Here is a 12,585-nt window from a genome sequence, read left to right as displayed (position 1 = left end):
TAAAAAAGGACTGACTTCGTAAAAATGTTGCAATGGCTATAATTTTATAGTTTTCATTAGCAGCTCAAATTTGAACAAGTTACTATAAAAAATATCCCGAATCAATATGAAAAAAACTTAAGTAAGTACCCACGTTGCCATTTAAAAATGTGAATACTAAGCTGTAATTTACCTTGATGCACAGATAACCATGCAGTGTCATAATTTTGTTACAATCAAATCTAAATTGCCACGATAGTGTTTAGTATCTAGATCTAGACTAGATGATCGATTAACCACGACACCCTTGAACCGACGTTTTTAATTACGTGAACGAGTCAACAATATTGGCTTACCCGATAACAAAATTAGTAGTATATTATACTAGCTTCTACCCGCGACTTCGATGGCGTGGGATTAGAATTAGAGATGCCCCGAATAGTGAATTTGGCCGAATAACGAATACCGAATATTCAGCCCCGCTCTCGGCCGAATACCGAATAGTTTCCGAATATTCGTGGAATCTCTAATTAGAATAAATTAACATGGGTCACTCACGTTTTTTGGGTTACTCACGTTTTCATTAGACAATCTTACTAATAATAAAATCAATGTACTTAACTAAAATTTTGTTATTAAATGCTGTGTCTTAAACAATGTAACCAAAATGATTACAATAAAGTGTTTGGTGTCCAGATCCAGACTAACTAAACAACGTATTCGTTACGCGAATGTCAGCATTGTTAACAAGTCCACAATATAATATTGGGTCGTAACCAATGACCTTTTATTTATGTAGACGTGTGACGTTCATAGTTGACAAAACTAAAATTTGATCCAACGATTTTGACAACTTGACAGGTTGGCGTCAACCATACGAGTAACTAAATATAGGTTCCGTAACCTATATTTAATGGCTCACGATCGTGCGCCTGGTACCATATCTACCTCAATTTACTTACATCTATGGTCGTAACACTAATAACTATATTCGTACTAGCCTCTGTCTGCGATATCGTCTGCGTGAGATTTCCATGTCGCACGTCCATTGCAAATTCCACGCCCTGTTTCTTTTCGCTGTCCTTTGCCGGGACGCAAACAATATCCATATCAAAAAAATAAATCTATCTGTTCAGCAGTTTAACCGTGAAGAAATACTAACAGACAGACGAGTTAATAAACACACAACGTCAGACATTAACAAGGGTGATATTGGCTACATTTTTGACAGACAGATTATGAATGATAAGATTTTTTTATCGAATACAATTAAATAGTTGAGTTAAACTTTTTTCATCGAGTATCCGTTTTTTTAAGATAAGCAACAAAAGATAGATACGACATATTTTAATAACAAAACTTCATTGACACTGAGACATTGCATATATTAATAAATAAATATGTATTAATTAAAAATATTAAAACGAACATTTTATAATCAAAAATTGCTCGAAATATTTCGCAGACTGCAATATCAGACTTTGAACACGTGAGTGACCGGTTTTAATATATTTAGTGGGACATAATATAAGTAAGTAAGTAAATATTCTTTATTGCACCAATAGTTATTTACATACATGTAAAAGTACAAAGAAATTTTAACGGAAAAATAGAACCAGGTAACAACAGGCGGTCTTATCGCTACAAAGCGATCTCTTCCAGACAACCTTTGGGTACCTACCTATACCTACCTATGTAGATGAAGGACGATGTAAACTGTAAATAATCTATTAATAATGACCTTGAACTGGCGTATTTATTGATATACATGAATCGATAACGGATCGATTACATCGGCTTACACGATAATTCTGGCTGATATAATATATTGGCTTACATGATAATACGATCATAAAGATTAGAGTCAGTGACAGCTTATGTTACGTTACATTTTCGGTGTCATTTGACAATTACTGGCTAGTTATTGTCCGTTAGTTTAAGTACCTATTGATTTAGGTAAAGTAAAACAAATTGTTGTTTGTCGCAAAATAAAAACGTTAGGTCTTAAGATGACATTCGTATGACAACTGCAACACTTGCAACAGACAGTGTTATTACTGTTGCAACGTTACTGCTGCGGTGTTGACGCGTGGGTGGTATCAAAGCCAATTTCCTTGATAAAAGGAGTGACGTAAAACGTTGTAACTGCGCCCGTAATTTGGCATAATCTGCCACTTCATTCTTTTGAAATTATGGCTTCAGTCCTGTGGGACTATTTCGCCAGTATCAAGTCATTAGGAGCTAAATACGACGACTAAAATTGTACGGTTAGTACAAGACAGTGTACAGTGATTTTATTAGCTCTTGTAAAGCGATAACTGGACTTTACAAGAAGCAAGTGGACTACCGGCCGTTGGCTCCAAAATGGTGGTTAAACGCATTTCAAGATTAATTCTCCATTCACTGCACACTACCACATTAGTTTACCTACTGTATAATAAGCTATAGATATTACACTTTAAACAATATTAATAAGCAAAAAATAAAGGAATTAATCACGACGCGTGATTATCAAGATGGCGCTCGAACCGGAAGACCAATCTGTCACTTGTTTTGTAAAGGAGATTGACAGTGACGTCACTCGCGTCAGTCGCGTCAACGATGCAGCAGTTAGGTTTCGACAGTAATGCTGCTGCCGTCGATATTCGAAAGTTTCCTTTATAGTCATTATACGTTTAGACATCGTTAACTGTCAGGTAGGTATAAGTATGAACTATGAACATAGGTCATACTAAACAACGTACTACGACCACCACCAAAGCTGCAAACAAAATTGGCCGTTTCAAATTTGTAATCGCTATCAGGGAAATCAAGGTCTTTCGTCCCAGTTCGTCGCACAAGATAATCTATAGAAGTCTGTTCGCAAAGGTTATTGCATTTAGGTGTATGCGCATGAGTGGAAATTTGATTTCGCGCAGGCGCAGACTGGTCCAGCTCTTAGGAAAACCAGTGTAACGCGACTGATCTGGAAAAACGGGACTGCGTAGTAAAAATATCATCTTTGTAAAACGATATATTATGACACCGTAACGCTTCGTCTCGGCTGTGTCAGTGGCATTTTTTTTTATTACTTAGGTAACCTAACCTCTGTGTTTCTTTCTGAATAATATATAGCACACACAGTCACACATGTTACAGATTAAAGACTTAGGTGTAATAGTAACATACGTTTTACGTTAACCAAAAATGGACCTTTTTAACAACTGTAAGTTACTGAGTTACTTAAGTTAGGTAAGTATGAAATAATGCTTAGCTCTCATCACGATCGGAATGACTTCAGATTTGTTTTTGTTGCATAAGCTAACTAGACACCACGAGGAAGACTCAAATTACTTAGAGTAGACAAACATATTTTATGTAAAATACATACATTAAATCGGTAAAATCGAGTCACTCACGTCGAACATTTTTGAAGTGAAAACTTCTTTAGCGGCGCTGGGCACTTTTTGATGTGGGGAAAAAATGATAAACTCGAGACAGCGATCACGTGACCGTAACGTTTAGATGGCCACTCATTTAGATGGCATTTAAATCAATAAAGAAAAACTCAATGACATTACATGAAAAAGGTTCTAATCTTGTACGAGGATCTCACATTATTCTAACTTTATATCACTCAAATATAATTAAATAAAGCTACATCTTGATGAAATAGCTAATAAAAGTGAACTCTAGTACTGGTGAATAAAACTCAAAATATCATGACCAAATATATTTAGATGCGAGGTCTGCAAGGTAACTTTACAATTTCTATTCGAATTTTAAACAATTAACGCTACAAATTAGAATTTCCAATTTTAAACAAGCTCACTGACCAGCAATTTCGGAACTAAAGTTATTCAATAGAAAGGAGGATGGGTCAAATTATACATAGTGCTGCAGACATTTTGGACTAGTCATTGAGTTTTCACTTCTGTAGGCACTCCCGGAGTGCAACCCGTTGTTTTTTTTTGATTATGTACTTTTCAGTCATCAATCAATTTATTTGTCAACTTGAAAACGAGAAACACGTCAAGTAGTTTTTGATTTGAAATCGTGAGTGACTCGATAAAATATAACCTATTTATTTAATTTGCAGTATGAGTGTTAATATTATGAATTATTGAATTTTCTTCTCAACACTTCCTGCTCACTTGACGACTCCTCAATGGGTTACCGAGACATTGCAATTGGACCTTGGATTTGTTTTGGTTGCGTAACTTGACCAGGAGACGTATTCTTATTGTAATAACAGGTTATGAATTTGATTTGGGTTAGTTATGTATATCATCTGTCAGTGTCAAGTGATGTTTTCTTCAACCAGAAACTTTTGACACTGACAGATCAAATTCATAACACGTAATAAATTTACAATCAGAATACGCCTCCAAACGCTACAAGGAAGACACACAAATTGCTTAGTATTTGTAATAGAGGTACTCATGGACAAATTTAGAGGAGCGCAATAAAAAAGTATAATTACTGGATTACAGCACCTAATTGAACTTTTTTTGCGTTCCTTTTTGTCCATGAGTATAGGGAAATGTATATGTATGAAACTGTTTCCATCTGGCCAATCAATGTGCCACGCAGGAGCTTAAGGTGCATTTTGAAGGATCCACACTAAAACAAAATTCTTCCCCAAAATACCTGGGTGTCACTGGGAGTATAAACAACATCTAACCGGCACAGCTCGTAAACTCCAGACCCGAAACAACATTCTTTAGAAATTAAGCGGACTTCTTGGGGAGCAAGTGCTGATGTCCTGAGAACTTCTGCTCTGTCATTGGTGTACTCCGAGGCTGAATATTGCGCACCGGCATGGTTGGGGAGTGCCCACGCCACCAGAGTAGACGTTGAGCTGAATAGGGCCATGCGGCTCATCTTCGGTACGCTACTCTCAACCCCTTCCCACTGGCTGCCAGTGCTTTCTCGGATCGCTCCGCCAGACTTGAGAAGGAAAAGGCCCTGATGCGAGAAGCGGTAAGGATCCAAAAGAACCCAGCCAACTGTCGCTTAAAATCTAGGAATGCCTCTTACAGTATCTTTAAGGGTCTTGTCGATAGTTGTTTCAACCTGCGGGGCGATTTTTGAATTTCGATCGCTCGATTTCGTCACTCTAAAATCGGTGGAAAACGGCGAAATACTAATTTTTGAAATACGAGTGATTTTGAAATACGAAATTTGGAATCGAGTGGTATTTGACCACTCATTTTCAATTCTATTATATAGTAGAATATAAATGCCTAGTAGTGGAGATATTATTGAATGAAATACATAAAATCGAGCGGTCGAAATTCAAAAATCGGCCCCCTGAAGCGTGAGTGGTCACAGTCGTGGAACTCATTGATGGCGGGAAAGCTGGGCTCCGGAATCACCCCAGGTGCCATAATTAAAGGATCTGACCTCCCAAGATGGCACTTGTGCAACCTCAACAGACTTCGCACTGGCCATGGTCGCTGTGCTTACTGTATACAAACACCGCTGTGGATGGGTGGAATCCCCGGCTTGCATTTGTGGCGAGACTGTACAAACAATTCAGCACATTATAGAGGATTTCCCCATAACGCGCTATGCCAACGGACCTCCTGAAGACCTGATCATCCTTAGCGACGAGGCCACCAAGTGGCTCATCATTTCAGCCTATATACGTCCCACTGCTGGGCACAGGCCTCCTCTCATGCGCGAGAGGGCAAGTGGCTGATTGGACTTAATCTGTATTTATAACTGTTTGTTTTCTGTTTATCATACTATGCCATACAATTCACAAATTGGCGGAGTAATTGCGTTACATACAGTGGAATTGATAACCTATTTTTGTTTTTTGAAGTCGGTTAATAACAACACATTGGAATAAGACCTCAAAACTGTTGTTGCATAAGTTGACCAGGCGCAAAGAGGAAGACGCAAATCTCTCAGACATAAGCATGTAAGTAACATACAAGGAACACAATAATGTGCATTGAATGTTCGCCGTAAAATGAACTAAGTATGCGTTCACAACAGTACTATCGCCCACACTTAACTGTACATCGGTGGACCTTATGCTTTTTGTAATAAGGTCACCGATGTACAGTTAGGAGTGTTGCTGATTGTAATATGGATTTATGGAATGAGATCTCGGATTTGTTTTGGTTGGAGAAGCTGACCTTAGTGCTATTTTAAATACGTATGGTACATACATTTTCGTATCTACCTATTTACTTAAGAAATTATTTACGTGTTACAATTTTTTTTACCAAAACTGGGAATAGGTAGTAAAAATCTATAGAGTTTACTCTTTTTCGCCTCAATACCAACCATGTATTGTCATCGCGGAATATTTATTTATTTCTAAAGGTAACCAACGTTGACCAAAATCATATTTTGCATAGTTTTATGTTTGTGTGCACGGGGTGTTCAGTGTTTGGAATACACTTATATAAAATCGTGTAAAAAAATCGAGAAAATGACAATACGATAATATCGTTGCCATATTCCTTGGCTTTGACCACTAGCTTTTCGGTGAAGGAAAACATCGTGAGGGAACCTGCATACCTAATACATCTGCAAATAAATTCAAAGATTCAAAGGTGTATGATAAGTTCCCAATCCGCATTGGGCTAGCGTGGGGATTATAGCCCAAGCCCTCTCGCACATGAGAGGAGGCCTGTAGGGCTACCGCTAATACCGAAAATCGTCAATTGCGGGCATTTTTCTCTGTCACTCTAATTACGCCTTCATTGGAGTAAAAGAGTAAGATCCCCGCAATTTGCGAATTTCGGTTTTCGCGGTAGCCCCTCTGTACCCAGCAGTGGGACGTATATAGGCTGTTTTTTTCATCCTTGCCTATTCGTTATTAAACCACTCTTTCCTCTTATTTTGGGATTCCAATACACGTGCACATGCGGGTATTACCCTCTGGGTTTTTAAACCGGTTTCCGCAGTACACTGACCCTTTATGTCAATAATCGTGTAATTATGCAATATTTATTTTAGTAATCACAACCACATTAACAAATCAAGTTCAGATTGATGTCAAGTTTGTAGGCGGGTGGATTTCATCACCAAAAATTTCACCATACAAAAAAATATTTTTTTTAAATGTTTAATTTAACACGATTCTAGCTGGGTAAAGTAATAGGGGGCTGTATATTGAGGATATCTATGGTATTTATACAATCATTTGTGGCTTATATTTGAAGTTATCGCTTTCGGAAAATAAAAACGCAAGATGGTGATGACAATCATGGTATGGTAATGACTCTTTTATAGACGGTAATGACACTGCATGTACGGTAATGACGATTTGGGAACTAATTTATATATGTATTAAAAACGTATTAAAAAAACAAAACTTTTTTTAATTGTAAGGCTTTAGAACTTTAATAAACATTACAAATAACATGTTTTTGAACATAAGACTAGCTACATAAATTATTTTTAGAAAATTATAAAAAATACATTTTATTCATATAAATAAATATATAACAAGTATTTTTATTGTATAATTTTAAATAATTTATATTCCGAAATAGGCAATTTATGTATTCATTTATTTTTTTGGGTTTTTTCAATGTTAAATCATATTAACAATATTGTACTCTTATTATCAGTTTAAACCCGCATCTTCTTTTATCTACTGCATAATTTGGTATTTATATCATATTATAAAATTGCTGGCTTACCAGTGAGCTTAATTTTTATGATATATTACTTTTTTTTGATAATTTGATTCATTGCATAAGTTTGTATTTTTGTTGTTTTATAAATTAACTTTAAAAATAGCTATAATGATTTAAATCCATATATATATTGTTTAATAGCTAAACATTAATATATAATCAGTGTTTTATAAGTTGCAAGACCCCTACTTGTAATGCATGTCATAAGATACAAAATGTTAGGTATTGGGTCCGGTGACTACCCAATGGTATAATTATTAATTGCTGTAATTATATACATCAATGAATATAATATTATCAAAAAACATAAGGCCATTACGATAGTGAGCCAGTACCGTAGCCTATGGTCGCTTAAAACTTAATATATGTTGCTTGTTTAAATACTTTGTTTTAACACGACTAACATGCAATTACAGACTCTAAGTTGCACGATTTACATTATTAGATAATAAAAAATAAACATTTGTATGTTCTAAGTTCTAAGTGACCTAAATTTTGCCTACTTCAGTCAAAATGTTATTTAAAACTAACCATCCTCTAGTGTGAAAAAAATAGTCATATCTTCTTCTACATTTATAAGGTAGACATTATATAGTGTTAGAAGACATAGAGAACGTTTTTCAAACATACAGCTTAATTTCATAATGAATTATAGCAAAATAACTAGAAAAGTTTCTGAGAACCGTCATCACCATACACATGAAATCATCACCGGTCGTCATTTTTTCCCGGTGATGATGGGTATGGTGTTGACGATTTGAGAGTTTCTTGTTTTTATTTCTAGAATACGAATAATAGTAGTTAATGTCTATGCTACACAATAAACTTCATGTAGTTTGCCATTCATTTCAATAATTATTTCTAATCTATCATTTGTAACTATTTTAAACCAAAGCATAACGGTGATGATGCTCTGTTGTGACAAACTACGTTTTACAAATTTGTTCGTAATATTTCTCACGATTCAATGATGTGACTTTATAGTGAAATCATTTTTGGCATTCTATATTAAAGTGAAAAATAGGGCAAGGACCTTTAGCGGTATTTCGTTGTTCATACACGGAGATAAGCTCACATTGACATTACCATGACGGTGTTGACGAATGTTCGTGACAAAATTTTAAATATTTTTAAATGTACTTTCTCGGTGAAGGAATTATTGCATATTTTCCCATGTGTTAAACAACAACATGGAAAAGATATAAGTAAAAGAAAAATCGCAATCGTACGATAGGTATGCTATAATTTTCACTGCAAACAATAAGGTTCAGGTTTTTCCGGTAGACGGTGATGATTTTAGACACATAAAACATTTTATATAAAAAAAACTATTAAGTTATTGGAGATGGTAATTGAAGGAACATGAAGATAATAGTTCTTAAAAACATATAAAAAAGTTGCAACTCGCACAACCTACTAGTTTTTTTTATAAAGACCGAACCATAAGTTTTCGCAGGATTTTGAAATCCACCCAGGCATATCTACTGCTCACGGTCAGGCGTTATATGGACTCCAAAATACCCCCCTACACGTGCGTTAAGTGTAGTTATTGCTTTAGGAAAGGTAACAATGAGATGAATTGACCAGGTAACAAAACTTTGCGCATTTAATGTGCTTAAACCAATAAGTGTGGTTATTATTAAGTATTTGCAGACTTTTCAATAGTACCTACAGGTAGTACAGGTACTAGATTTTCTTAGTTTTAGTTAGTAAGTAGTTCTTTCCTTTTGTTTAGTCGTGCTATGTGGAACCGCTATGTGAACTGCCACCAATTTTTACTAGGTAAAATTGGTATGAATATTATTGATGACTGGAGTTTTTCGGCCACATAGCCAGGAAAGAAGGTCATAATCTTGAAGTTACTGGCAAGGTTGATGACAAACGATCTAGAGGCCGTAGCCCAACAATGTAGGCATATCAAGTCCGTTCTACCCTGGACACCCAACTGCATGTCGCGCTTCACAATGCCATGAACAGGCACAGATGGCGGGACACCGTCAAAGAGAAGCTGATTCCACGGGGATTTCACGACCCTCAGCAATTAGGAACATGAGGCGAGGAGGAGGATTATTGATGAAAATAAAACCCTAACTAAACCTTTATCTTTCCCTGTTCCAGGTCATGGCCGCTTCAACCACCTAGTTCTCTTCACCAGCGGCCTGATCATGCTGAACGTCTCCATGGAGTCAGTCGGCATGAGCTACGTGCTCACATCAGCTCAGTGCGAGCTGGAGCTCTCAGAACAGCACAAAGGGATGATCAACGCTGCTGCCTTTATTGGTAACTATACCTTATTATATAGTCGTCTTCATATACTTGGTCAAGCAGATCTTGTCAGTAGGAAAAGGCGGCAAATTTGAAAAATGTAGGTGCGAAGGGATATCGTCCCATAGAAAATTTGAATTTCGCGCCTTTCTTTACTGACAAGATTTGCTTGACCGTCTATATCTATCTATCTATCCTCCTAGCGTTTGTCCCATACTTTGACGGGATCCGCTTTCCTACTTTACTCCTTCCACTTTGCTCTATCCTGGACATCAGTTTCCGCTAACCCACAGTTGTTTAAATCTTTGGCGATGACATTACACCACCGCTGCCTTGGTTTGCCCCTCCTGTTTGGGCCTGGTAAGGCAAAGCTAAGTGCTCTGTTTCCTACGTATTCAGGCGGCCTTCTTTTGACATGATCAAACCACTCCATATGAACAATTTTATTGCTGGTGACCTTCACCAGCTCAGTGCGAGCTGGAACTGTCAATGCAGCGTAAAGAAATGATCAAGAGCGGGAAAGATCATGAACTTTAACAAGTAACTTCATGATAGCCCAGATTCGATGTTCTCCATGATTAAATTTTATGCTCCACTACAACAATGATGAGGCACGCGAAGGTATGGTCGTATCTCTTGATAGTTTACTGCTCTCTGACCACAGATACAAAATTTTAGTACAAGCAGTATATGTGCTTTTATTGTTTTTATTTATTTACATTGCTATAAATATTTTATTAAAATATTACACGAAAACCTAAAAAATAAATGCCTTTATTGCTATGTTAGTTATCAATTATCATTAAACTTAAAAATGATATTAAGATTAAATTATTTAGGTAAGTATACTTAAACTAGCTGTGCCCGCGGCTCCGCCCGCGTGGAATTCGGTCTGTGTCAGTAAGCGGCTAATTTCTAATCCTAATTTCTCTCCCTCTCCCCTGGAGGCGGAACTTGAAGTAAAGTTGACAGATGGATATGCTAGAGGATTGTAGTCCAGATAAAATATTTTACAGTTACCACTAAATAAAACTACACTCCAAAATCAATACTTTTTTTCGCCCTTATTAAAATTTTACACGTGATTTAAACGACAGAGTAGTAGGTGTACCTATATCGGACGATACAGTAAGGTATACGCGCGCGAGCGAAAGCGTAGCGGCCTGCCTGGCTAGAGCGCCACTCACCGTGGTCTTCTTCAGACTCCTGAGGAAGACCACGTGCCCCTTGTAACCCCAATGCGTTGCGAGACTTTCGCGAATGATTCGATTTTTTTCGGGAAGGCATGGAAATGCGTATAAAATGCGAGTCCCAAATCGTTTGACTCCGCAAACGACCAGTACCGGATTAAGATATTTTGATGCCCTAAGCATTTCTAGACCATGGTGCCCCCTCTCCCTAGGGTCATCAAGATTACATTGATTTGTTTTGGTAAATTGACGTTCATTGCCGCATTACAGCTGAGAATGGAAATCAGTCACATCATTTTATCACGAAAATTGACAGTGCCGCAGCAGTAACGTTGCAACAGAGTATCTAAAGCTGCAGCAGTCGCCACCCGAATTTTACCTTTATCATATCTCAGAATGTTATAGAAAATTTTTCGATATAAAAATGCAATTTGATAGACAGTTGTACATTTTTACTTTTAGTATGGAAATCAGTTACATAATTTTATCACGAAAATTGACAGTGCTGCAGCAGTAACGTAGCAACAGAGTAATGCTGCTGCAGACGCCACCCGAATGTCACCTTTGTCATATAATAGAAAGTGATTGAAAACGCGAGCGAAGCGAGCGCGAAAAGTTTTCGATATAAAAAACGCAATTTGATAGACAGTTGTACATTTTTACTTTTAGTATGGAAATCAGTTACATCATTTTATCACGAAAATTGTCAGTGCTGCAGCAGTAACGTTGCAACAGAATAATGGTGCTGCAGTCGCCACCCGAATGTCACCTTTATCATACCTTATGAAGTAATTGAAAACGCGAGCGAAGGGTGCGCGAAAAATTTTCGATATAAAAAACGCAATTTGATAGACAGTTGTACATTTTTACTTTTAGTATGGAAATCAGTCACATAATTTTATCACGAAAATTGACAGTGCTGCAGCAGTAACGTTGCAACAGAATAATGCTGCTGCAGTTGCCACCCGAATGTCACCTTTATCATATCTTAGGAAGTTATTGAAAACGCGAGCGAAGCGAGCGCGAAAATTTTTCGATATAAAAAACGCAATTTGATAGACAGTTGTACATTTTAACTTTTAGTATGGAAATCAGTCACATCATTTTATCACGAAAATTGACAGTGCTGCAGCAGTAACGTTGCAACAGAATAATGCTGCTGCAGTTGCCACCCGAATGTCACCTTTATCATATTTTAGGAAGTTATTGAAAACGCGAGCGAAGCGAGCGCGAAAATTTTTCGATATAAAAAACGCAATTTAATAGACAGTTGTACATTTTTACTTTTAGTATGGAAATCAGTCACATCATTTTATCACGAAAATTGACAGTGCTGCAGCTGCAAAATTTTTCGATATAAAACGCAATTTGATAGACAGTTGTACATTTTTACTTTTAGTATGGAAATCAGTCACATCATTTTATCACGAAAATTGACAGTGCTGCAGCAGTAAATTTGCAACAGAGTAATACTGCTGCAGTCGCCACCCGAATGTCACCTTTATCAT

At 36.8% G+C, this 12,585-nt stretch overlaps 2 protein-coding genes across 2 annotated transcripts in view; one reads left to right on the top strand and one right to left on the bottom strand.

Moving 5' to 3' along the window:
- Positions 1–12,585, bottom strand: part of LOC134806110 (cadherin-87A) — a 484,783-nt gene that overhangs the window by 214,335 nt on the left and 257,863 nt on the right. The gene's annotated exons all lie outside the window — the stretch shown is intronic.
- LOC134806111 (synaptic vesicle glycoprotein 2A-like) overlaps positions 1–12,585 on the top strand; it is a 40,856-nt gene that overhangs the window by 3,152 nt on the left and 25,119 nt on the right. The window contains exon 2 of the mRNA XM_063779388.1: positions 9,741–9,902. Within this exon, the coding sequence (XP_063635458.1) occupies positions 9,741–9,902 (162 nt within the window). The remainder of the gene's footprint in view (positions 1–9,740; positions 9,903–12,585) is intronic.

The sequence above is a fragment of the Cydia splendana genome, chromosome 2 (assembly GCF_910591565.1).
Source record: "Cydia splendana chromosome 2, ilCydSple1.2, whole genome shotgun sequence".
Taxonomy (NCBI): Eukaryota; Metazoa; Arthropoda; class Insecta; order Lepidoptera; family Tortricidae; genus Cydia; species Cydia splendana.
This window is presented reverse-complemented; position numbering and strand designations above follow the sequence as displayed.